The sequence below is a fragment of the Phycodurus eques genome, chromosome 10 (assembly GCF_024500275.1).
Source record: "Phycodurus eques isolate BA_2022a chromosome 10, UOR_Pequ_1.1, whole genome shotgun sequence".
NCBI classification, from domain to species: Eukaryota; Metazoa; Chordata; class Actinopteri; order Syngnathiformes; family Syngnathidae; genus Phycodurus; species Phycodurus eques.
Window position 1 is genome coordinate 25,290,333 of NC_084534.1, and position 27,299 is coordinate 25,317,631.

The 27,299-nt window shown below is 42.5% G+C and overlaps 2 protein-coding genes across 9 annotated transcripts in view; one reads left to right on the top strand and one right to left on the bottom strand.

Moving 5' to 3' along the window:
• LOC133408298 (protein phosphatase 1 regulatory subunit 12B-like) lies at positions 1 to 23,165 on the top strand. Of its 3 annotated transcripts, XM_061686995.1 has the most exons (11): positions 1 to 230; positions 4,063 to 4,079; positions 4,170 to 4,308; positions 4,594 to 4,695; positions 4,797 to 4,850; positions 5,630 to 5,680; positions 7,581 to 7,741; positions 17,600 to 17,716; positions 18,123 to 18,178; positions 18,312 to 18,492; positions 19,970 to 23,165. In XM_061686995.1, the coding sequence occupies exons 1-7, from the start codon at positions 138 to 140 to the stop codon at positions 7,665 to 7,667; spliced, it is 543 nt and encodes a 180-aa protein (XP_061542979.1). In that variant the 5' UTR covers positions 1 to 137; the 3' UTR covers positions 7,668 to 7,741; positions 17,600 to 17,716; positions 18,123 to 18,178; positions 18,312 to 18,492; positions 19,970 to 23,165. The 3 variants fall into 3 exon arrangements, with proteins under 3 accessions (XP_061542979.1, XP_061542978.1, XP_061542980.1); XM_061686994.1 differs by lacking the exons at positions 18,123 to 18,178; positions 18,312 to 18,492; XM_061686996.1 differs by lacking the exons at positions 18,123 to 18,178; positions 18,312 to 18,492 and having other exon boundaries at positions 4,800 to 4,850.
• Positions 14,652 to 27,299, bottom strand: part of LOC133408297 (synaptotagmin-2) — a 22,289-nt gene continuing 9,641 nt past the window's right edge. For 5 of the 6 annotated variants that reach the window (XM_061686988.1, XM_061686989.1, XM_061686990.1 and 2 more), the window contains 8 exons: positions 26,467 to 26,695; positions 26,228 to 26,388; positions 22,840 to 22,971; positions 22,241 to 22,408; positions 19,946 to 20,113; positions 17,569 to 17,686; positions 15,711 to 15,844; positions 14,652 to 15,103 (listed from right to left, as the gene is read on the bottom strand). In XM_061686988.1, coding sequence (XP_061542972.1) covers positions 14,888 to 15,103; positions 15,711 to 15,844; positions 17,569 to 17,686; positions 19,946 to 20,113; positions 22,241 to 22,408; positions 22,840 to 22,971; positions 26,228 to 26,388; positions 26,467 to 26,668 — 1,299 coding nt within the window. In that variant the 5' untranslated portion in view covers positions 26,669 to 26,695 and the 3' untranslated portion in view covers positions 14,652 to 14,887. The remainder of the gene's footprint in view (positions 15,104 to 15,710; positions 15,845 to 17,568; positions 17,687 to 19,945; positions 20,114 to 22,240; positions 22,409 to 22,839; positions 22,972 to 26,227; positions 26,389 to 26,466; positions 26,696 to 27,299) is intronic. The other variant, XM_061686993.1, reaches the window with a different exon arrangement.

Here is a 27,299-nt window from a genome sequence, read left to right on the forward strand (position 1 = left end):
CAGTTAAGCATCTAATGGACCCCCTCTCCATCAAAGGATAAATACGGGCTGAATGAGGTATTGGTACTGGTCCACATCTGGGTGTATTTTCATTGACGTGGAACAGCTGCACGCATAGGCTGTCGGGACCCTGAGCCATGTCGTCCCAACTGTCTCATCCACGCCTCAGGAAGTCGCCTTCTGACTCTTCTTCTTCCTCTTCGTCATCCCCCGCCAACGAGGGCCTGAGGGTGAGCTGTCGGGTTGATTTTTAATCTCTTCGTACCAAATTCGAAACTTAATTCAATATATTTGTCACGTTTTCTTTGCATCCTGTGTAATTAATCGTGTGATAACGAATACCCTCTTTGTTGGCAACATGGACTTAAAATGCTGCGGTGTATCATAACCTTTATTGAGTCAAGGCACATATTTTACATCACAAAAATGTCACAAAAAGTATACTGAAATAATGATGAGCTCAATTTACTTACTCAGTGCGAAGTCTGGGCCTGTTCAGTTGAACACAAAGCGAATATTATGTTGTATGAATGGCAACAGGTTCATTGTACCTTCTGCCATCCAGTGGAAGAGGATTTAATTGTTCTGCCTGTCACTATACGTTGCTAGCACAGATAGTTAATGTATTTATTGCTTTGTACAGCACTTTGGTGCACTGTGCATGCTTTTAAAATGCTTAACATATACAATAATTTCCAGTGGAACACCTGAGTGGTTGGAGTCACTCTTTTAAAAGGGCAAGAAACAAAGAAAAGCATTTGGGATTAAATAAAACGTATTAAATACAATGGCACCTCCGATATCAAACATAATTAAGGGGGACATAACGTGTAAATTCCACTTTTTTGTAAAAAGATATTTGACGTATCCGAACTTCTGCCCATCATGATGTGTGAAATTAAGCAACCAAGTAAATCTTTTGTCATCAATTTGAAAATGAGCGAGACCTTCCGCCAGAGTCCGAAATTAACACTCCAGTCGCCAAATTCGCCTGAATTATCTCAGAGCGCTACTCGCCACGTGGCGAGTGAATGTTTCTACCCGCGTACACAAACATACACGCACGGATTAGTGCAGCGGCGTGTGTACTGCAGCCAGTAACATTGGATATTGTAAGGTATTTCGGCCCCCTCAAATACAGACAAAACTGTGTTTACTCATTTGAAATACCGCCCAAGTGATCATGTGGAAAGCAACAGGAAAAAAAGAAAAAAGGAAGAAAAAAATCCCTTTGGAGTCAGTCCAGCCTGTCACTCTCTGTTGCCAGCACAAGTAGCATTAGCAGCGGTGAGGCCAGTCCAAAGCAGCGACAATCAATCCCTATGTAAAATGATTTCATATTTTGACTGGTAAAAAATACACTTGGCAGGTGGATTTTTTTCATCTGCCGGCCAACTTGCTAATTCCGGTCCCTGCCTTCCCCGCTTCCATGCCACCATTACATAACATTAATTAACGTACATTATAATCACCCCCACACTGAGTTTCTCCATCCATGACCATGATTAGCCAGGCTTTATGAAGCTCCAGAGCCACTTTCAAGCGAAGGGCCGACGAAATCCCTATCATGTAAAAGTCAAAAGGTAAGCAGCGTTGCAATGTCACTTTTAAAATAGTGTTCCAAGTCTTAGCTTCTGATAACCGTCACACACTCAACTGTTTGGCTAAGTCATCCACGTGCGGGTAGATATTGAACACCTATAGTTTTGTTTGACTTTTATCATAATTTTTTTCCCGGACATTTTGGGTTGAACTTGCAGACTGTGGAAACGTGACGAGAAAGAGACAAAAGTGTGGAATGAAAAAAAGGATGTGGAGAGAGAGCGAAAGGGGTGATAAGTGCCGCAGAACGGAGGGGGAGGGAAGAGAAGCGCTTGGATCCACTTGTGGGAACTCACTCACAGTATTTATGAATGTTTATCTTCTCCCGCTCGTCCTGCGGGAAACATTTTCCACTGGGGAATAACTGGTCAGCAGTTAAGTGGTCCCGATGGGACGGAGCGAAGACGAATCACATCACGTAGACTCTTCTCAATCAGAGTCTGTTTATATGTGATATCCCTTTCATTTAAACCAGAGGCTCCTCTGAGTGCATCCGCTGTCTGCCGAAACTCCAGAAGCCTAGTAAATGTCTTAGGGAAGATCTACAAGTGTTTACACACACTGGATTGTAGCTTCATGAGCTGTTTTGTTTTGTCCATGCAAGTATCCAGTTCCACACGAAACAGCTAAAGCAATGACGGGCTGTCTGGTGTTTTGACCCACTTTTTGTTGCCATTAAGGGGACTGTCTAAGCGGGGTGCATACAGATTTTTAACATCTTAAATAACTTTTTAAAATGTGAGAAATCACACACATGACGAGGAAACAAAATTGCAAGTCTGCGATGTAATCGTGTGGTGTACTCGAGATGACCGCCACAGCACACGAAACACATGATATCTCCACTGATAATCGTGAGGCCCCCCCACCCAAAGTTTTTTAAAGTATATTTTTGTTTTTTAAAAAAAAACAACAACAATGTATGTATTAATATTTATTATTTTTATAGTGTTTTCTGTTTGATTTTTGTTTTACCTGCGGGTGTTTTTTTAAGTTCCCTTCAAAAAAAGTTTCAAAAAAAGTTGAGTTGAGAATCCTTTTTTCAATGACTCCCATCATGGTCTCTAAACACTGAAAAAAAGTGTGTGTTACATGTTCAATGTAGACATCTGTGAGTCCGCATAGCTGAAATCAAATGCAAGCTCTCAGCACTGTTGTATCGATTGTGGTTAACAGCAAAATATGCCAATGCGGCGTATTCAGAAGTCACTCTTTGGGGGAAAAAAATGATGCTTGTACACAATAGAATGAAAATAATGTTGAATTATATTAAACAGCTTGGGCAGCACGGTAGACTAGTAGCGAATTTGCTTCACAATCCTGAGGTCCTGGCTTTGAATCTCAGCTCCGGCTTTCCTGTGTGGAGTTTGCATGTTCTCCCTCTTATGTTGGATTTCATTCAAAATCAACAGCGTTCTTGACCTAGTCCCTCTACGGACTATGACTTTCTAGGTACTACTGGGAAACACAATGTGAGGCTGGGGGTTTGGGGCACTTTGCTTTTTTGTAGATGGTCCAAATGGCATGAAGGGCTCTCGGACTTTACTGAAATCCATCTTGTTTTGGATGTCAATCAAAATCAACATAGTTCTTGACCTAGTGACGCCAAGCACCCGGGGTGAAGTCTATTCTTAACGCTTTCTGTGGGACAACCAAGAACTTCTTTGTATAAAAAAAGCTTCCAAAAGGTACAAAGGTTTCCTTAGCCATATACGGTCTTCCTTCCATGCAGATCTAATTTTAACTCTCCAGATTTAAATTCCCCATGACGTTGAATAATCAACAACAATCTTAACTGCGGGATGGCTGTTAGGATGTCACACTGTTCGCTGTTTAGCTTACTTAATCTTATTACTTTTATTTTACTTTGTTGAGTCTTTTATGGCAAAATGTCCACGCCGCGGGTTAGGCTCTCATCAAGCATTTAACATTTGATGGGCCTTTGGTATTGTGCGTCATACACAGACTACAGAAAGTACGTAAGTCTTACTTAAGGAGGCTGTAGTGATAAATCCAACTTTGAAGGCCGCTATTGCAGCTATGGCCTTTTTTGGACGTGTTTACTTTAGGTTTATTTAAGGGATCTTTCCTCTACGCTGTATTCACTGAGCTTTGGATTTTCAAAGCTTTGTATGGAAGGACAAGTCTCTAGTGTAGATTAATGGTAGTAGTGATGCTAATACAAAAATGATCAAAGCATGACAAAACTACTAAAAAAAAAACTTCCCGACAGAGATGGCAAACACCATTTAAAAAAAAACAAAAAAAAAAAAAAAAAACATAAGCTTTAAAAGCATGAACTTTAGGAAATGCTCACATTTTACCTTTCATTTGATGAAAAATGAACCACATTTGTACGTAATTTCCTTTACACTTAATCTCACGCACAACTCCTGCTGTAAAGCATGTTATCCAAATTCAATATATGCAAAGTTTTAACACATTTCTCTTCTATTTCAGCATGAGCGACTATCTAGGTAGGCTTTATAGGTTTTAACTCACGCAAAATCAAGTCAAATCTGCAAGCTGCAACTGTCCTAATGGCCAGTCTATTCTATTTTATTCAGACTGAAGTCGTCTGGCGAGTCGGACGCCTCCAACGACACGACGAAAAACCACGCCGAGTCGTATTTCTCGCGGCGAGAGAACAGACTGTCAGCGAGGAAAAAGGCCGAAGAGGAGATAGCGGACAATGATTATAAAAAGGCACGTGATTCTTGTTTCAAGTTCGATTTCAAGCGACTGCCAGGGTTGTTGGCGTGGGACAGGAGGGGTATTTGTGTTTGCCAATGTGTCTGCTGCATGCACAACATACGCAGATCCGCAACACCTATTGACAAGTGTAATTTGAGTCAAAATTCAATAGATCTTTAACTTTTTGTGCTGTAAGTCTTTTGACCAAATAATGCCAGACACCTGAGAAGTGTTTTAAAATGTTTTTTTAAATGCATAAATTGTCTCCTTTAATGTCAACGATGCATATTTTTGCAGATGTATGAAAAAGCACTGGCCACCAATCAGAGGCTCAAGTCTAGACTGGAAACCAGTAAACAGGAATTGGTTGTGATAAAGGAGCAGCTGCAGAGAGCTCAGGTAACCTCCACACAGCAGCAGGCAATTGGTGTATGATTCCTCTGACCTCTGTGTAAGTAAACTCTGCATTTAACGACCGCAATAACTATATTTTCTTGCAGCAGAAGGAGAAAAAGAGAGAATTGGGTTCCAACATGCTTGAAACAGAGAAAAAGGTACCAGACATTATTGGAAACCAACAGAAATTGTGATGTGAAGTCCCTCGTGGAATCCTTGAGTTTCATGTTCTCATTTTGGGAATCTTAACATTTCAATGGGGGGTGGGGGGGATGTAAAAAAAAGTTAAAAATTTAAAAATGGAACCCCCCAGACCAGTTTTACTGAACAATACTAAATTGGTTGACGTATCTATCATAACAGGATGCCGAAAAATAATTCAAGGACCCATGCCAAAAAAAACAGGAAATCGGACATTTTGGTTTGAAGGAGAAATTTTAGCAAAGTCCACACTCCGTGATGAACTCCTTTGACGAATTTGCCGCAAATAAGCCCAAATTGCAACCAGATATCCAAGAAAGATGGATGACACTAAATAGCCTAGCTATTTTTTTGCATATGCCATCTGATGCAATCAATGTTTGTTGATCATTTCAAGAGTTTGTAAAGTTAAAAAAAATAATAATTAGCACCCAACACCAGTTTCACTAATAAACATGATGAAAAAGTCTCGATAATTCATGCCTGAAATGGAACAGGTCAAGTCAACAGCTGTTTTGGGCGAATTTGATGATCTCCCACTTGGGAGTTTGCCTAAATGAGCCCCAATAATAAGCATGGACAGATGGGCTAAGGTGAACTACAAAGATTTTTTTTTTTTTTTTTAGTTACACCTTCTAATGTGGGCGGAACTTGACATCAAAGTGTGACGTTCAATTCATCACTGTGCAATATGAATGAATACTGCAGCTTTTCAAGTGTATTTTTTTGCTCATAGGATAGTCGGAGTCTCAGGAAGAAAATATCTGACATGGAAGAACAAGTGAAGGTACAGTATACTTCATAACGTTGTTTTCCAGTGTTTCTAAACGTTTATTAAGCCCAAGCACACATTTTACATTGGAAAAATCTGACGGCACACCACCCAAAAAAAAAGTCACAAAAAGTATGACCACAGAAATAATTTCTTTAAAACACATTCATTGCCATTGACGGCTTTAGAAGTCAAATAGCCATGTTAACTGGGACAGCTGGGAGTGAATGAGTTTAATTGAAAACAAAGCTGATATACTCACAGGAAGGATGACTTAATCTGTTGTATCAATAGCAGTTGGTGGATACATAATTTTACCTTCTGCCATCTAAAAAGAGCATTTAATTGTTATGCATGTCACTATATATCACAGGATTAGATGATAATGTAATGAAATTGTATAACTTCCCCAAGCACACAATATGATCTCCCACAGCACACTAGTGTGCCACGACACCCTGGTCTGGAGTCACTGAGCCAACTGTTGTTATCAACCGTGTCGTCGTCCGTCTGACACGCCTTGTCGCCATTGTGCTCTTCGTGCTTCGCGCTGTGACGCCAAAGCCCTTGGGATCCAGGCAACTATCTTAAACGTCCGCCGAACAAAAACCTCTGTGTTCTTCCGCGAATGAGAACTCGACACAAACGTGGTAGCTCTGGTCTGAAAATAGGCCCGTAAAACAGAGAGGCAGTGTTGGGTTTCGAGAAATTCTATGTCGTCATGAGTGTATGCGTTTTTTAGTTTTTTTCCAAAGAATTTATAAAGGATTGAGCTGTCCTTGTGTATAAAAGCCACATACATACCAACATATGTACAGTATACAATGAAAAACCTGTAAATATATATATATATTTTTTTTTTGACAATGCAAAATGCGGCACGGCGGACGACTGGTTAGAGCGTCTGCCTCACAGTTACGAGGACCGGGGTTCAAGCCCTGCCCCACCTGTGTGGAATTTGCATGTTCTCCCCGTGCCTGTGTGGGTTTTCTCCGGGCACTCCGGTTTCCTCCCACATCCCAAAAACAAGCATGGTAGGTTAATTGAAGTCTCTAAATTGTCGCTAGGTGTGAATGTGAGTGCGAATGGTTGTTTGTTTATGTGTTTCCTGCGATTGGCTGGAAAACAGTTGAGGGTGTACCCCGCCTCCTGCCCGATGATAGCTGCACTCCCGTGACCCTTGTCCAGCACTCCCGTGACCCTTGTGAGGATAAGCGGCTCAGATAATGGATGGATGGACAATGCAAACCGTGTTTTGACTCTTTGATGCCACCATATGTCACACCAGGAGCCAGACAAGTCATCAACAAAGCTGTCTGAAGACGTGATGGGTAGCATGGTGATCTAGTGGTGCCTCACAGTTCTGAGGTTCTCGATCAAACTTCGGCTGTGGCCTTCTTAGGAGGAGTTTGCATTTTGTGTTTTTTTCTCCCCGTACTGCGACTTCCTCGCACCTTCCCAAAACATGACTGTTAGGTTAACTGAAGACTGTAAATTGCCCATTGGTGTGATTGTGAGGGTGAATTCCTGTTTGTCTATATGTGCCCTGTGATTGGGAACCATTCCAAGTTGCACCCCACCCCGCTTCTTGCTGAAAGTTAATATGAGTTGTATGCTTGTTTGCCTTTCCAGTATGCACTCTGTGATTGGTTGGTCAGCTGGGACAGGCTCCAGCTCACTACCACCTTAATGCCTACAAGCGCTATAAAACACGGATGAAATCATTTTCATCCTGTGGACTGTTTGTTAGTCGTTGTCACGCCCCTGTCTGTCCATATAGACATATTGACTACCGCTACCTTTTTTGCTTCCACTAATTTGGCAAATGAATGATTATATCTCATTTGAATGTTTTTTTTTTTTTTAAAAAGCTGCATTGTTTTTTGTTTCATTTGCTGCGTTATTTCCTGCTCAGGTCAAAGCAGAACTTCACACGGAAAACCAAAGACTGAAGGATGAAAACGGAGCGCTGATCCGCGTCATCACCAAATTATCCAAGTGATTTAATCCAAGCTGAACAGATGGCTGAGTACTGGATCGCTGCGACCTGTTTTATGTCTCATGATAACAACACAGGTGATCACTCCAATTCATTTTTTTTTTTTTGTCAGATGGCTAAATCATGATACACGTATAAAGACATGATCGAAATCAAATCATGACATGATCGAAAGCAAATCATTCCAGAACATAAACTCAAATGAAATTCCAAGACTCGAGTCCATCACCATGGAAACTGTGACCTATGTAGTCCCTATGCAATAAATATGGATGTCATGCTTTTAACTTGTAGTGTGATGTCACAATTCCCATCTACATCTGCGATTAAAACCCCATACAACACATACAAGATGTGAAGAAATTACACTGTTCTCACGCACAGCACAAGCAGACTTACCGTATGTCTATTATGTAGTTCATTTTTGTATTGTGCATGTTTTACTGTATTATAATTCTATTTCAGTCCAAATGAGAGTGCTCTGTTATTACCCTATATGTGGGTTCACGGTGCCACCTAGTGACCAATAATGGAAATGCATCCTCCATTCTGTACTTTTACTGTACCGTTCAAGTTCATGTTTATATTTACTTGATTTTTAAATAATAAAATAAATGAACAAATCATGCACAACATTGGTTGTTGCTTCATTAAAATAGGAATTATTCCCACTGTCACCACATCATAAAATCGTAAATAATTATAGGCTACAGAAAAGTCTGGGAGTAAGTGACATTGTAGCACCCAAAACGGAACTCAATTTTAAAAAACGACTCACCCTTTGAAGAATAATTGGAAGACACTCACACAACGGAGAATAATGGTTGGTAAACTTCTTTGATCATTTTTATGCTAGTAGACATTGCTAGTCAGCTACATGCTATTTTCGTTTGCATCTGCCTGGATGTCTGTTTTTAATATTGCTTACTGCAATAAATCATATTGACCATATCGCAACAACCAGGCATTGCACGGCCTTTTGTTTTGCAGTACGTTCCTTTTTTTGGCTCTAATGTTATCATAACGCGACAAACAAACGAACAAAGAAAAAGGAAAACACAAATGTGAGTTCAGACGCTAATTGAGCTCAAGTCTCACGAATTTTGCTGAGGTCTCGCGTTACCTTGGTTTACTATTGCGGCACTTTTTTTTCTTTTTCTTTTTAAATTATGGGACAAAATAGGACATTGTGGGACAAAAATGGGTCATAATGAGATTCGCTAAAGACTTAATCTGATTTTTTTTTCAGAAATATTTTTTTCTTTCCCCCAAAAAAGCATAACACACTTATTTGCTAGTCCAAGGAGGAGTTTCGATGCTCACCAAGCTCAAGTCTCACGAGGTTTTCTGAAGTATCGCGTTCTTCACGTGACTTAATCGAAAATAATGAGACACAAGAGGGAGCATAAAAGGGGACATTAATGGACACTACAGGAAAATGGAATATAAAAAAAAAAGAATAAAGGAAAATTAAACATAATAGCGGACGCTATGGGGCAATACAGAAAATAATGGGTGACATTAACAGACAATAAAGGACAAAATAGGTTATAATGGGACACAATGCGACAATTAGATTTGGTAAAGCCTCTTGCTACTTCATATTTTTCATTATGGGACTATGGTACATGAAATGTAACATTTGCACAACCAACATTGTCCCAGATGATCGTACTACTCGTCACTTTAAACCGCATACACTCGTTGAAGTCTCAGCGCCCTTTGCACAATGGTCATTGCACCGGACTATTGCAATATTAGTCATTCGAACTGCTCTCAGTGCTAGAGGACTCTGCATCTTTTTGCGCAATTGTTTTTTGTCAATGTCTTTATGTCCCCAAAGTGTTCTGTAAATTGACTGTCTGTTGTACTAGAGCAGCTCCAACTACCGGAGACAAATTCCTTGTGTGTTTTGGACATACTTGGCAAATAAAGATGATTCTGATTCTGATTCTGATGATGGGACATTATGGGACAAATTGGAACATACTGGACATGAGAGGAGACTATGGTTAATGGTGGGACATAATGGGAGACATTATGGAACAAAGTGGGATATAATAGGGGATTTTGTTGGACAGTTTGGTACAAATGGGACATAATGAATAAGAATAAGACACAATAGAGGACATTATGGCAAGAAATAGGACTTGATGGGACATCATGGCGGATATTTTGGAACACAATGGGACATAATTAATATAATAGGGCACAATAGGAAAATTAAATTTGCTAAAGTCTTAGCTATTTGTTTCTCATCACTTTCTGATTTTTTTGGGCTTGTGTTTCTTCATGATCCGTTTTTTTAACCACTTCCACTGCATTCTGTCATTTATAGGCAGAAACCTAAAGGACAGCTGTAACAGAATGAGTAGCATGGCAGTATATTAATCATACATCCAATCTGTGAAGCATATTTTCTTCAGCTATTTTATTATCAAAAAAATGACACAAGGACACAAAACACAACATAATAACATTTTTGGCAAACATGCTAGTATTTACATTTTTTTGTACAACATACATACTTGCTGTAGCCTATTAACAAATGAGCTCGATGGACGCAAACCGTGGGCGATTCCAGTGACAAAATGGTCGGCGCAAAAAGCGTAAGGCAGCGCTTTTAGGCTATTGCTTTAGCGTGAATCTCTAGTGCGACATCTAGTCTTGTTTTTGTTTTGGTTGGTGTTTTGGGCTCTTTGGCTTTTGATAAGAACAGCGTTTCAGTAACGACCATGAAACGCTACAAGGCATGCTACATTCCGCCACTTGTTTTGTTTAGTTTTTTGGGGGGAGGTGGCGCAAGCAAAATGGCCCTGGACACGTCTCAAGATGTCTATAAACGTTTAAAGTACTTGCCAGGAAAACTTTGAGCTTGGGAAGTGTACGACTCTTAATTACCGAGAAATAAAACAGTTTGCGGAACAACAGCTAAATTAAAACTGTTTCTTTTGTTTGTTCCAATCCGACTAGCTCACTTAAGCTTCGCACACACTGTTGAATTTGCATGTGTTGTCTAAACATTCGGGTTTGTGTTGTTGCATTTAAGTCCTGTAGATGCTGAAGATGTAATTTCAAAACTGGTGCCAACAGCCCCTCCATGAGCCGTCACCTTATCGTGGTGGAGGGGTTTGTGTGTCCCAATGATCCTTGGAGCTAAGTTGTCTGGGGCTTTATACCCCTGGCAGGGTCACCCATGGCAAACAGACCCTAGGTGAAGGACCAGACAAAGCACGCTCAAAAACCCCTTCTGATGATGACAAAAAAATTGACTCAGGTTTCCCTTGCACAGATGCGGGTCACCGGGGCCCCCCTCTGGAGCCAGACCTAGAGGTGGGGATTGAAGGCGAGCACCTGGTGGCCGGGCCTGGACCCATGGTGCCTGGCCGGGCACAGCCCGAAAGGGTAACGTGGGTCCCCCTTCCCATGGGCTCACCACTTGTGGGAGGGGCCACAGGGGTCGGGTGCAGTGCGAGGCCGAAGGCGGGGACCTTGGCGATCCGATCCCCGGCTACAGAAGCGGCTCTTGGGACATGTCACCTCTCTGGCAAGGAAGGAGCCCTAGCTGGTGTGTGAGGTCGAGAAGTTCCGACTAGATATAGTCGGACTCGCGTCCACGCACAGCTTGGGCTCTGATACCAGTCCTCTCGAGAGGGGTTGGACTCTCTTCCACTCTGGAGTCGTTCTACGTTCCTACCCTCACCTATGGTCACGAGCTGTGGGTCGTGACCGAATGAACAAGATCCCGGATACAAGCGACCGAAATGAGTTTCCTCCGCAGGGTAGGGTGAGAAGAGAGATAGGGTGAGCCTTCTTCTAGGGTGAGAAGCTCGGTCATCCGGGAGGATCTCAGAGTAGAGCCACTGCACCTCCACATCGAGAGGAGCCAGATGAGGTCACTGGGGCATCTGATTCGGATGCCTCCCGGACGCCTCCCTGGTGAGATGTTCCGGGCGTGTCCCACCGGGAGGAGACCCCGAGGACGACCCAGGACACGCTGGAGAGACTACATCCTTCGGCTGGCCTGGGAACGCCTCGGGATCCCCCCGGAAGAAATGGATGAAGTGGCTGGGGAGAGGGAAGTCTGGGCGTCCCTGCTAAAGCTACTGCCCCTGCGACCCGACCTCGGATAAGCGGTAGAAAATGGATGGATGGATGGATGGTGCCAACAGTAGAAAAACCTAGAAGTCTAGTGCGTCAAATGATGCTAACAACAAAACAATGCTAGTCTCTTATTGTTTGTGCCTCTATGTGTGCCACAAACTCAAAGATATAGTAGCGTAGTAGCAGAGCATCCGATCTAGCCACTTTAACACTTGTTAAATAAGATGATCTAGCATTAGGGGGTTGGATCTCCCCGTTGTTTCCACCCATACTCTACGTCATAATGCTCATTAGCCACTTGTTGGATTTGCTAGCATCACATATTTTAACAGAAATTACAAGGTTTTGTGGCGGTGTGCAAACAATCTATGTAAATTGTATGACTGTGGAAGATTGTAAGGAATGCAGCCCCAGAATTGGGATAGGATTAGCTAGATTTACATTGCAGGTTCAAGTGCCCAATTCCAATTTCATTCATATATCGTTTTTTTTGTGACGTTTATCTGATATGACGGCGTTTACATTCACCAAACACATTAACCTGCATGCGCAGACGCCAATAAATATCTTAGTAACTCCACAAGTGTCAACACCGGGCAGTGACCACAGAGTAAGTAAACAAAAATACAGTGGTACCTCAAGTTTTTCAAGATATGAGCCGTTGCTCGGTCAATTTTTTGTCTTGAGTTGCTCGCAAAAAAATTGAGGTATGAGCGCTAGATGGTGACAGCAAGCAGCAGTTAAGCGGTGAACAATTCTTCAAAAAAAAGGGGGCCAAATGCTTGCTTCATGCTATTTATTGCCACTCCCAGCTGGTTTACTGGAAAATTAAACATAAAAAAAAGAGAATTACACATTATGTATTTAACCAAATTGAGTAACTTTGCCTTACGAAAGTCTGCTAGCTTAATACAAACATACGATGCAAAACGCCATACACAGGCTAATGAAACGAGCATCGAAATTGTAGTACTTAAACCTTTAAACCAATGGTCCCCAACCACCTGGGCATTAGGAACCTGGCACATATTTCAACTGTGGTACTTGAGAGCAAAAAAAAAATCAGAATTGTGTCACTTGAACCATGCAGTGTAAATCCTGGTGACAACACCTTTGTAGCGAGATTTGTGTATGTTGTAAACTCAGCGTTTGTGAAATTATGGTTGATTGGTTCAGCGACCACTAGTCATTGTCGCTGAAAACAATTTTCAGACTTACCTTACATGTACCTGCTAAACCCAATCCCCCACCGTCTGATGCCAACCAAAATCCAATTCAATCCCAATGGAAAAACAAACCAAACAAAATCTGATGAGAAACTGGCTTGATTTGCACATTTGTATGTTTGCTCAAGAATAAAGTTGATGAGCCACACAATTAAGTTATGGAAAGAGTAGTGGAGGCTAGACTCAGGACACAAGTGAGTATTTGCGAGCAACAGTATGGGTTCATTCCGAGAAAGAGTACCACAGATGCATTATTTGCCTTGAGGATGTTGATGGAAAAGTACAGAGAAGGTCAGAAGGTCATTGTGTCTTTGTAGATCTAAAGAAAGCCTATGACAGAGTACCCAGAGAGGAACTGTGGTACTGCATGCGGAAGTCTGGAGTGGCAGAGAAGTATGTTAGAATAATACGAGGGCAGCAGAACAGTGGTGAGGTGTGCTGTAGGTGTGACAAACGAATTTAAGGTGGAGGTGGGACTGCATCAGGGATCAACCCTGAGCCCCTTCCTGTTTGCAGTGGTGATGGATAGGCTGACAGATGAGGTTAGACTGGAATCCCCGTGGACCATGATGTTTGCATATGACATTGTGATCTGCAGTGAAAGCAGGGAGCAGTTGAAGGAACAGTTAGAAAGATGGAGGCATGTACTGAAAAGCAGAGGAATGAAGATTAGCCGAAGTAAGACAGAATATATGTGCATGAATGAAAGGGGTGGTGGGGGAAGAGTGAGGCTACAGGGAGAAGAGATAGCAAGGGTGGAGGACTTTAGATACTTGGGGTCAACCATCCAGAGCAATGGTGAGTGTGGTCAGGAAGTGAAGAAACGGGTCCAAGCAGGTTGGAACGGGTGGAGGCAGGTGTCAGGTGTGTTATGTGGCAGAAGAGGATGAAGGGCAAAGGAAGGGCAAAGTTTATCAAACAGTGGTGAGGCCAGCCATGATTTACGGATTAGAGACAGTGGCACTGAAGAGACACCAGGAAGCAGAGCTGGAGGTGGCGGAAATTAAGATGTTGAGGTTCGCTCTCGGAGTGATAGGTTGGATAATATTAGAAATGAGCTCATCAGAGGGTCAGCCAAGGTTCGATGTTTTGGAGACAAAGTTAGAGAGAGCGGACATCGATGGGTTGGACACGTCCAGAGGAGAAATAGTGAGTATATTGGTAGAAGGATGATGAGGATGGAGCTGCCAGGCAAGAGAGCTCGAGGAAGACCAAAGAGAAGGTTGATGGATGTCGTGAGGGAAGACATGAGGGCAGTTGGTGTTCGAGAGGAGGATGCAGGAGATAGGCTTACATGGAAAAGGATGACGCACTGTGGCGACCCCTAAAGGGACAAGCCCAAAGGAAAAGAAGAAGAAGTATGTATGCTCAGTTTAAGGTGAGTCAGGTTTTACATCCATGCGGTCGTTTCAGTTGGCACAATAACAGTGTAACTGCCTACTTCTTGTTGACATTCACTCAGTTTTGAAACAGATGTTGAACAGTCAAAGCATCCACCATTCAATCTAAATGCATAGATGGGCAAGCCACCTTGGTGACATGAACAATACGATTCTATAGCAGACCTAAAACCTACTATTCCACCGCTGTTTGCAAATTGATGCCATGATACGTGAAATGTGCAAAGCCGTTGACATGTGGGCAAAGCATGCTCTACTAACTAAAACCAAGCTTTAATTCAGCTCAGACTTCAGTCTAGAAGAATCTTGAAAGAAAATCAAGTCAGGTCACTCGGTAAGCAGACACTAATATGCGAGATGGGATGCCTTGAAACCCAAACTGAATCTATTCTACTGAGTCTTTTGCTGAGCAGCTTTCCTGACAAGTTGGGTTAGGTCATGCAAGGTTTCAGTAATTGAACGAAGGGCTTCAATGGTTAGTTGGCTTTCCAGGTTACTTCTTGGCTGCCAAGGAGGCAAGCTGACCGTCGATGTCCTCCTCCGGTTGCAAAGGGTGCCACTGGGCAATGGGGCGGCGTGGGTTGGCCAGCATGTCGGACCAGTGCTTAAGACCTAGCCCGGTGGCCTTGCTGCCCACAAAGATCTTGCCGATTGCGTCGTTCTTGCCGATCTTGTCGTAGTCGAATACCGTAACGGCCACGAGGATTTTCTGCAATTAATATGAATGTGACGTGTCATTAAAACACTCACCAGACACCGACACCAGTGGTTCTCAAACTAGGGTACCCGAATCCCTGGGTGTCCGTGAGCTGTAGCTTGGGAAGTCCCAAAATAATTAGCAATAAATTATCAGAGTCTATGGGAAAATATTTTTGCACCACAGACCAGAAATACAATACAAAATGAGACATTTCTCATCATTAACTATCTAATATTTATCTTGCGCATTTCAAAATAGATAAACAGGTAGCTGAGATTTGAACCTGTAACTTCAACACCGTGAGGCAGACATGCCAGTCACTAGTCCCTCCTGTAAAGGAACCTTGTTGAAATTGGTAATTACGTTCCTTTGTTTAACCAGGTAAGGAAATTGAGGACAGTTTCTCATTTACAAAGCCAACCGGGACCCATCAACACTTTGAGAGTGGACAGTCAGAGGTGGAATTCAAACTGCCAACCTTTTGGTCAGTGGACGACCTGCTCCACCAAATGAGCCACAGCCACCCTGTACTACTTGTACTTGTCCTTTGGGTCACGAGCACTCTATGTGTACTAGTATCCTGCAATTGAAGGATCGAGTTTGACATCGACTGTACCTGCATCTGTTCCAGTGGGATTTCAAAGCTGAATGATTCATTGTAGTATGGGTTAAGGGTGTTCTTTTTCACCGTTGTCTTCTTCTTCTTCAGACGCTTACCCCCCTGCAGCAGCTGGATCTTCACATATGGGTCTGCGAAAGAACAAGTTAGCAATCATCAGTATTGTACCTAAATGAGTTAACAAAATTAAATTTTATGAACTTGTTCGTATTTTGGGCTAACATGAACTGATTGTAGTGTATTTCTGCCTGAGGAACATTCTTGAGCATGCACTCATTCTGACATCTGTGAACGGTTTTTGAACGGCAGTTCATTTTTGTTCGATACAGTGCCAGTATGAGTCAAGCCATCACATGTGACCTTAGCCAATCAAGTCTGCATTTCAGGCGGTAATCATGAATGCGCGCAGACTAAAGACGACTACTGTCCAATACACTAACGAGGATTGCTTTCCAGCTCCTTGACCGAATGGGGAGCAGGCCTCACTGTTCCTGAACGCATTCTGGTAAATGCCAGCTAACCAGACGTTTTGCCGGTCCTGTCAGCAGCAGTTTCCTCAGTGTAGAGGTCATCACATTCGCCTAACATGCAAAAGGTCACCAGCTCGAGACTGGGTGGAAACAACTTATTTGTTCGTCTCTTGCTTGCTTGTCAGCAGTGTTGTATTTGTTTTCCGGGCCTGTTAAAAGGTTGAAGAAACACAGCAGTTTCCATCGTGTAGCGGTTATCACATTCACCATACACACACACACATACACACACACACACACACACACACACGAAAGGTTCCTAGTTTGAAACAAGGCCTGTCATTTTTTTTCATTTGCCATGAAAAACGGCTCCACCAAAAACCTCCTCCCTGTTGAATAATCTAACCATGTTTCTAACAAAGATGCTGTCCAGTCATTCACTTTCATAATAGAAGATCCTCAGTTTACAATGGTCACGATATACTGCGTGTCAAGTTCAAGAACGAACAGTAAAGTAGTTTGCACAGCGACATCAGAATAAACGCTCACTCGGCAAAAGAAGGCATGCTCAGGTACGCCGTACTTACTGCTTTATATTCTATTGTTTTGGCCTCAGAAACCCTAACCCTTGTTTGAAACCCTAACTCAGGTTTAAAACCATATTTTGAAACCCTAACCCTTGTTTGAAGCCCAAGCCCTGTCTTAAAACCCTCATTTGAATTCCTAACCATAATTTGAAACGTAAACCTATGTTTGAAGCCCTCACCCAGGCTTGAAACCCTAATTTGAAACCCGAAGCCTGGCTTGAAATCTTTGTTTGAAACCCCAATTTGAAACCCCAACCTTTGTTTGAAAGCATAACACAGGCTTGAAACCCTAGTATGTACCTTAATATGAAACACTAACCTTGATTTGGAGCCCTCACCCAGGCTTGAAACCCTAATTTGAAACCCGAAGCCTGCCTTGAAATTTTTGTTTGAAACCCCAACCTTTGTTTGAAAGCATAACACAGGCTTGAAACCCTAGTATGTACCTTAATATAAAACACTAACCTTGATTTGAAGCTCTAACCCTGCCTTGCAACCCTAATTTTAAAACTAAGCCAGGCTTGAAACCCTAACACGAACCCTAATAAGAAATCCTAAACTTTTTTGAAGACCTAATCCTGGTTTGAAACCCTAAGTCAAAACCCTAAAATTGTCTTGCAACCTTAATTTCAGAATGAGTGTTAAAACCCAAAGTGCTTTTCCATACAAATATTTACTAGACTAGAGTACATTCCCACTTGCATACAAATTTGGATTATGTTGCCACTTTAGGGACATGAACTCTTTGGTACATCGAGGAGCCACTGCATTGGTGTTTGTGATAAATCGTCTCCCTACCGGATAATCCACAGGCATCCATCTTTTTCAGGTTCTTGGCCTCCAGTATGCAGACAGTGAGTTTCCCGGCAGTGGGGACGTAACGCAGGGAGATGCAGATGTCCCCCAGTTTCTCAGGCTGAAACAGCACAGATGCCAGAGTTGTCAGGTATGAATTTTAAACTTTAATTCAGAATAATGAACCAATGTTAGAAATCATGTCTTCAGTCAGTGCCAGGACCAGCTGTGCTGCTTCTCCCTCAACAGGTCAACTAACAATTTTAAAATCTCTCATCCAGTGTGGTAGTGCCTCAGTGTAAAAATTATTTAAAGAAGACATTGTCTTTATAGAAATAATTGGGTTTCACAGTGTTAAATAAAACACACACACAAAACAGAATTGTTGAAATTTCTGCAGATTTATTAAAAAAGAAAAACTGAAATATCACACAGCCATAAGTATTCAGAGCCTTTGCTCAGTATTTAGTAGAAGCACGCTTTTGAGCTAATACAGCCATGAGTCGTTTTGTTTTTCACACCTGGATTTGGGGATCATCTGTCATTCCTCCTTGCAGATCCTCTCCAGTTCTGTCAGGTTGGATGGTGGACGTTAGTGGGCAGCCATTTTCAGGTATTTCCAGAGATGGTCAATTGGGTTTAAGTCAGGGATCTGGCTGGGCAATTCAACAACAGTCATGGAGTTGTTCTGAAGCCACGCCTTCGCTATTTTAGCTGTGTGCTTAGGGTCATTGTCTTTTTTGAAGGTGAACCTTCGGCCCAGTTTGAGGTTCTGAGCACTCTGAAGTCGTCCAGGATATCCCTGTACTTGGCCGCATTCATCTTTTCTTCGACTGCAACCAGTTTCCCTCTCCCTGCAGCTGAAAAACACCCCCACAGCATGATGCTGCCACCACCATGCTTCGCTGTTGGAACCGTATTGTACAGGTGATGAGCGGTGCCTGGTTTTCTCCACACATGCTACTTAGAATTTAGGCCAACAATTTCTGTCTTGGTCTCATCAGACCACAGAATCTTCAGGTGTTTTTTTCAGCAAACTCCATGCAGGCTTGCATGTGTCTTGCACTGAGGAGAGGCTTCTGTCGGGCCACTCTGCCATAAACCCCCGACTGGTGGAGGGCTGCAGAGATGGTTGACTTTCTAGAACTTTCTCCCATCTCCCGACTGCATCTCTGGAGCTCAGCCACAGTGATGTTTGGGTTCTTCTTTACCTCTCTCACCAAGGCTCTTCTCCCCCAATTGCTCAGTTTGGCCAGACGGCCAGCTCTAGGAAGGGTTGTGCTCGTCCCAAACGTCTTCCATTTCAGGATTATGGAGGCCACTGTGCTCTTAGGAACCTTAAGTGCAGCAGATTTTTTTTTTTGTAACCTTGGCCAGATCTGCTCGTTGCCACAATTCTGTCTCTGAGCTCTTCAGGCAGTTCCTTTGACCTCATGATTCTCATTTGGTCTGACATGCACTGTGAGCTGTAAGGTCTTACATAGACAGGGGTGTGGCTTTCCTAATCAAGTCCAATCAGTATAATCAAACACAGCTGGACTCCAATGAAGGTGTAGAACCATCTTAAGGATGATCAGAAGAAATGGATAGCACCCGAGTTAAATATATGAGTGTCACAGCAAAGGGTCTAAATACTTATGGCGGTGTGATATTTCAGTTTTTATTTTTGTAATAAATAAATATATATATATATATATATATATATATATATATATATATATATATTACATCTTTAGTTAGCCCATTTCTGCAAATTTGTCTGTGAGCGAGCCTTTATGAATTTCACTGCATAGTGCCATAACGGTGGGAGTAATTTACATAATACAGGACTGCTCCCATACTGAGTTTAGGAAGCACGATCGTGTCGAAGGCAAAAGGTAAGCTGAGCTACTGTGTTAGCATAGGTTAGCATTCAGTGTACTGTGTCTGATAACTGGCACATACACGGATGTCCAGAAAAGTTGTGTTTAGCAATGTTCCCTATGCATGCACCACATGGACAGATCCACTTATCTAGTTAATAATGTGTAATTTGGCGGCTTGGTGATGAAGTGCTGCCCACACGAGTGAATATGTTTGTCTATATAGTAGATCACTTTTCTCTTCAGAATCTGGGCTATTTGAGAACAAGAAACTGTTCACCTTGTTTCAAAACTCTAGCTCAGCCCCCTATTGTGATGGTAACGAAACCTGGACTGAGAAATTCAAACTCTTACAAGTGGATGTTATCCTTTCTGTAGTTTAAGTTATAAATGACTTTTTAATAAAACACCTGGGGATTGTATTAAGATGTGGGACAAAAATGCCCAATAGACCTCATTGTAAATTGAACTTGAAATCAGTTACAAAACAATGACATAATTTCTGTTTGCGTGGACACCTCCTCTTGATCGGCGCTCTCCAGGTCCCGCCACTCCTCGATGGGACGCCCGAGGTCGATGGTGTTCATGGGCAGCTTCACCTCGCCGATGACGTCGTGCTTGGAGAAGCGATCGTAGTCGAAAACGGACATCACCAAAGTTTTGCCACCGAGCTCTTCGTAGGGCACCTGCCGTTGTGAACAAAATCTGAATCAGAATCAGAATCATCTTTATTTGCCAAGTATGTCCAAAACACACAAGGAATTTGTCTCCGTGTGTTTTGGACATACGTGTTTTTTGGACATACTTGGCAAATAAAGATGATGATAAAGAAATCCGCATTTAAGGAACCATTGCAGAGATAATACAAGTAATGAATAAAGCCTCTAAAAACAGGCAAGATCAATGTATTCAGTGTTTAAATTCGGGGAATTTGACTAGCTGCCAGCAAATCGCACGGCACGTATACACAAACAAGCATTCACATTCACATTGACACCTGTGGACAATTCAGAGTTATCAATTAACCTAGCAAGTATGTTTTTGGAAAGTGGGAGGAAGCCATGCAAACACCGGTAGAACATACACCTGGGTGTTTTAATTGATGATCAGCTTTCTTTTGGATGTCATGTAGAAGGCCTGATCAAAAGATTTAAGCTGAAACTGAACAACTTTATACGAATATGAATTGTTATAACCACGCATACACATTTTTGACAGCTAGTTCACTCTTAGGCCTACTTCCCAATGTTTATTTGGCTACATCATTAGAAGCCAGAGTACTTATCATGTACATTCCCAAGAATTGTATTTGCTTAATGTTGCAGAAGTTTGCACACTATTTTATGCATTCTGCACCTGATGGTTGGAATTCACTTCAGAGGCGGAACACATTAAAACTGTACTTACTACTACTACTTTAACAAAGTATTTTGAGTGACTCGTTAGCATCCAAAATGCGTGTCTTGAAGCATCCATCCATCCATTTTCTAAAGTGCTTGTGGTCATTAGGGTCGCAGGTGAGCTGGGACCTATCCCAGCCTACTTTGGGCAAGAGGCACTGTACATCCTGGGCTGGGGTGTAGACAAACAACCATGTATGCTGACATTTGCATTTATGAACAATTTAGAGCAAATGTGTCAAACTCAAGGCCCGGGGGCCAGATGCGGCCCGCCACATCATTTTATGTGGCCCGTGCTAAAATCTGTACCGATATTCCAAATTGTCATAATAATGAACAATAATGTTGAGATATTGCATTTTTCTGTTACCAAACCCGTCTTCTACAGTAATTTAAACAATACTTGAACAAACTATTATCCTTGTCTTCTGATTTCAAACCGAGTTATCCCTCAATTTGTTGTGTAATGGTAATAATATGTTTTGGTGATTAAACATTTATAGGATTTCACTGTTCTAATGGCCCTCTGAGGGAAATCATAACTTCAGTGCGCCCCGAGACGAAAAAGAGTTTGACACCCCTGATTTAGAGTCTTCAGTTAACCTAACATGCATGTTTTTGGAATGTAGGAGGAAGCCAGAGTACCTGTAGAAAACCAACACAGGACAGCCTGAGCCAAGATTCAAATTGAAAACCTCAGAACCATTGAAAACCACAGAACCATTCCACCAGGCTCCCCAAAGTTAGAACTAAAAAAATACTTACACCTCAAGTTGGAAAATTAAACAAAAAACTGTAGAATTGAGTGTAACAGGGTGAACTATTATTCTGAGATTCGGGGTGCGAATCTCGGCACCAGCCTTCCTGTGTGGAGTTTTCACGTACTTCCCATGCTTGAAGGCTCTAAATTGTCTCATGGGTAAAATGTGATTGTGAATGCTTGTTTGTCTCATTGTGCCCAGTGATTGACTGGCGACCAGTCCAGAGTGTACACCACCTCTCGCCCAAAGTCAGCTGGAGCGGGCTCCATCTTACCCTCATCCTTGAGGCGGACAACAGCTATAGAAAATGCAAGTTTGGACGTACAATTGATCAATTAACAGAATTCCTCCGGATGCCCATCCCCAGGCTCCTGTGAAACACTGAAATGGACAAGCTGAAGCGTATCTCGAGACAGTAAATGGTGAAAATGAAGACATCTTCGTCTCACAATAGGAACACTGTACTGTTCAGTAAGATTGGCTCTACAGCAGCAGCAAATGGGCAGACAGGCAGAACTTTCAATCTGACCCGGAGACATTTGTCAAGTCCCTACAGACCTTATTAACTGAGAAAAGCAGCCTCACAAACCTGGCATAACACGTTCCTAATAGACTTTGGTGCTCTCACATACTTTGGCTTTTACAGCCTTACCTTGAAGACAAAGGTCTCATTAAAGACGGGGTTGAGCGTTTTCTTGTGGACTTTGGTGTCAAACTTCTTCTTCTTGTCGGGGAAGAGCAGAACTCGAACATATGGATCAGAAGTCCCGCCCGAATCCATGGACATGAGTTCTGCCGCTTGAAGGATCCCGACTGTGAGCTGTGCATGGAAATGAGACGCAACCGCAGCTTGATTTATGTCAGGGTTACTTTTTGCAGACACCGACAAACTATCGCAATCAGTCAACGTGTGTCTCGCCTGACTGGAGAAGTATTAAACTCTTCACTGTCACAAAGGGTACAACAACAACTCCAAACAAAACAACATTATGTCGTCTTTCTTCCACCGGACATGTCGTCCCCACTCAAGTGATCACTGGTTGGCAGCAGAGAAAATTGCAACCTGACATATGTAAAGCCCTGAAAAACTGAAGAAAATTATTCACCACAATGGCCTTCAAAATTAGTACAATTCTTGTTTTGACATTGGTTTACCCGGTTTGTAACTTTGAAATGCTATACTTCGGGACCGTCATAAACTGAGGACCTCCTGTATAACTAGCTTTAGACACTTAATAGGGAACCACAGACCTTTGTGTTCTCAAAGTCATAGTCGATGGAATATTGCAGCTTGCCCAGCTTCTCTTGTTCCTTCTCCTCTTCCTCCTTCTCCTCTTCCGTGAGCCCGGTCTCTCCCTCATCGTCGTCTTCATCCTGTGGTTTCTGTGATGATGAAGTGATAACACGATGATATCAAATGTCAAGAAACTATGACGTTCAATGCACTGGGGCCCCCAGTAAATCTCTAGCATGCCATGGAGCCCCTTTGAGTGCACTGCTTACCTGCGCATAAATAAACCCAAGAATATCAACACTGATTTTTTTTCTTTTTTTTTTTTTAAACTCTATCCTCTTATTTGAGCTCTTCTGACATGCTAGTGCAGGACAGGGGCAGCCAATCAGTGGAGACATCGCATGCGCGTTCCATCAGCATTCCATCACTCTCCTGATGTTCAAGAGGCCTAAGTTGCAAGTGGTTAAAATCGTTCCTATTCAATGCAAGGGGATGTTTTGTCTGGTTAGCTTGAGAGCTGACTTTTTACCCTTATGCCACTTTTCCATTCCACAGTACCGGCATTGCTCTACTCAGTTAAAGGCCAGTTTATTTTAGACTTGAAAATAGTGACTGTGAAAACCAGACCGCATTGAACTCTATCACAAAATGTACTAACAAACAAAACCTAAGGAGGAGAACGAATTTATTTCTGTTGGCCACGGCAAGTTGACTGAGGGCAGCGAGGAAACCACATTGCTGCAGCCAAGTGGAGACTTGATTAGAATGACTGTCTCCTATATTTACTTATGATGTTATGAAGACAAAATGTAAGCCTGAAAAGAGACTGAGGGCAAAAAGAAACCAGATTGTTGCAGTCAAGTAGAGACTGTGGAGGAATATGACAGTCTACTGTATTTGCAATCATGCCACGGTACAGAGACTTTTTTTTTTTTCCTGAGAGGAGACTGTGGGCAACAAGAAAACAGACCACTGCAGCCAAGTGGAGACTGCGTAGGAGATTGAGGTTCCCATGTATTTACTTTTGTTGTTCACGGCAAGTAGAACAATTTTATCTCAGACTGAGGATAGCCAGAAAAAGGAAGCCAAGTGGAACGTGAGGAGTACAGTATGATGCAGGCCGATACAATGCTGTCGCTAATGTTAGTAAAAGTGACTGTTTTTGCTAGTTTTGAGCAGTGTATTCTCAAAATAGGAATCTGCTCAACCAATGAGCGAATGGTAGTGATTAGCCATGTGGTATCAGCTAGGCACTCTTGGAACTCTGCTGTCCAAGTACTAAAAAATATTGTAGTTCCTTACAAGAGTCAAGAGTAAGTTGTAGTAAGTAGGCATCATGTAGTGGAAAAGGGGCAACAGATCAGCGAAATGGTTGTTTATGTCTCCTCTACTTTGGTGTGGTACCACAATGGAAATGCTTCCATTCAGATCACCACTACTGAATTCAAAAGAACAACCTTTCAGAATGGCTGTGCTAAATCTATTCAACAATTTTCTATAACATTCGTCCTCATTCAGGTCGTGGGTGAGCTGGAGCCTATACCAGCTGACTTTGGGTGAGAGGAGGGGTACACCCTGGACAAGTCACCAGTCAATCACAGGGCAGACTGTGCTACAATTACTGTTTAATTCAAGCCTGAAACTTTATGACTCTTATTTGGCCTTTCAAAGTGGTCCTTTAGGTTATAACAAGTGGCTGAGTTTCATGCAGTCATCTTCATCATTTCCTATAAACCCACCAAAACATGCCCTGTCGCACATGCATTGATTAATAGTGTTAGACAGTCGCTCTGTGATCCGTATCAGTGCGTTAGACGGTTAGACTCCTTCTCCGGAGCACATGGTGGTTTTCCCAGGTATTAATAAGGGGAGTCAAACAGAAAATAAGCCATTCCAGAGAACCCACCACCCCCCACAACAGCCACTCCACCTACCGTAGAACGGCGATCCACCATGGTCAAGAAACACAAAGCAGACACATAAAAAAAAAAAAAAAAAACAGGAAGGAAAGCAGAGAGAGGAAGAGATTCAACCCACAAGACAATAAGAGAGAGTGGTTGATGGCGCTGTTACAGTGAAAAATGACACCCTCGTGTAGGACCTTCACTGATGCTAATTAATTCCTTTAATTAAAGAGCCACGATCAGTCTATGTGGGGGTCAGTCGATTAGGGCGCGGATGAATCAACATGTATCCTCTTAATTTATCAAGAGTCACTTGTCGTGCTGGCGCCCACTTGATAACAGCGATTGTCTCCCTGCCCAGTGTCAAAGCATGTCATTTTTCACTGCTGTGAAGTATTTTTGAACAAGCACAACATCGACTAAAAGGAAGGAAAAGAGCTGTGGTCCTCCAGGCTACTGCTGGAGAAGCAAAAATGCGGTTAACAAATACAAGAACATGAAGAATTGCATGACTAATACATCAAATACATTGGGTTAGGTTGTGGTTAGGGTTATGGGGTTAGGGTAAGAGTTTTAGAGTTCAATTTTAAGTTTGGGGTTCTGGGTTAGCATTAGTTTTAGAATTAGATTTTAAAGTTGAGGCTGGGGTTGTTTATGAGGTGTATCAGAAAGGTTCCAGGACTGGAGTCACAAAAGATACTACAAGTTTTCTCCTTTGAGGTAATCCTCCTGTAATCTAATGCACTTTCCCAGCCTTCTACACTAAGCCTTTATGCCCTACTTCATGGATTCTTCCAGGAACATCTGCAACTCTGTCATCACAGCTATCTGGATATCATCCATGTCTTCAAAACTGGTTTCCTTGATGACCCCCTTGACCTTGGGAAAGAGAGAAAAAAAAATCACAAAGAGCCAGATCAGGTGAGTAGGGTGGTTTCTCCAGTACGGCGTTGTTTTTATCCAGGAACTGTCAAATGCTGAGGGAATTGTAAGCCGGAGTGTTGTCATGGTGAAGTAGCCGCGACATGTCCTCCACAACCCTCGCCTCTTCTCGTATACTGAACAAAACAAACACTGAATCTCATTGTAGACGTGTGGGTTGATTGTCTGGTCGACATTGGAGGGGAAAACGTATATTTTTTTAGTTTGGGTTTGATATGTACCTTTTGTGACACCAGTCCTGGAACATATCTGACATACCTCATACAGTTCCGTGGTTAGGATTTAGGGTTAGGGTTTCAGTTAGAGGGTTGGGAGTTAGGTTCGGGTTAGGTTTAGTGTTAGGGTTGGAGAAACATTTAGGAGGTAAGAGCTATGTTTAAGATTGAGGTGAGGGTTGAGGGTTAAACATTTAGGGGGTAAGAGCTGTTTTAAGATTGAGGTTAGGGTTGGGGATGGGATTCGGTTTTAAGGTAGTGTTTTGGTTCAAGGGTTGGGGTTAGGTTAATGGGTGGGTTTGGGATTGAGTTTAGATCTAGGAAGGGATCAGGAGGAGTCGTACCTCACCACCCTCCATGTTCTTCATGTTGAAGCCGTCCTTGCCCTTCTTGCCTTTCTTGTTCTTCTTCTTCTTGCAGCAGCACTTCTTGATGATGCAGAAGCAGCAGGTGAGGACCAGCAGAGCAGCCACCACTGCGATGGCGATCAAAGCCCACGGGGGCACTAGCCGGACAAAGAAAATGTAAATTCAAACACATGTCACATGAGAATTTTCCCCAAAAAAACAGAGGCATCACTCACGTGGGATTTTGTCGATTTCATTCAAGAACTTGCTCTTGATCTCCTCAAACATGTCGTTCTTGCTGATCTCCGTGTTGTTGCCAGAGTTTTCGGCCACCGTGGAGATGGCGGCCGGGGTGGGGGCCATACTGGCGATGGTGGTAGCTCCGGTGGGCTCGGCAGGGGCCACCGGCTGCGGCTTCCTGAAAAGGTTGAACTTCATTGCCAGAGGAGACGAGGCGCGGCGCCCCTGGGAGAAAAATGGATGAAGCCACAAATATGAGTGGATTGTCTATGTCGGGGGTCCTCAATAGAAGGAGAATCATCTTTGTGTTTGTGTATACATGCATTTATGTGAAATTTGGACTTTTAAATTGGAATTTAACCCATCACAGTTGTGAACACAGCAAACACACACTATTCGTGGAACACAATGTTACAAAGTCAGCAAAGCCTCGATTATCAGATGTCTCTAAAAGATTATCCGGAGCGATTGTCCTGTGGTGTGGGATGTGTTAAGAGTGATCTTTCCTCCCCTATCTGCTCAGACAATAGAGAGGTGACTAGAAATGTCTACCGATGTGACCCATAGGCTCACCTTCATCAATTCTTGCTTCATTTTTTTGTTTGTTTGTTTCCTGTTTGGCTGTAACAGCCTAACAGCCGAATCACCTCATCATATTATTACACCCGAAATTTATAAACTAGTTTTGGAATCAGAAATCAAGGGTAGTGGGTTTTTCAACTATTGTTCATATTTGGTAAGACAAAAATGCTTGCTATATCTCAATGTTATTTACAAAAATTGACAATTTGAAATCTTGGTTACAGATTTGAACAAGAATCTTGGAAGT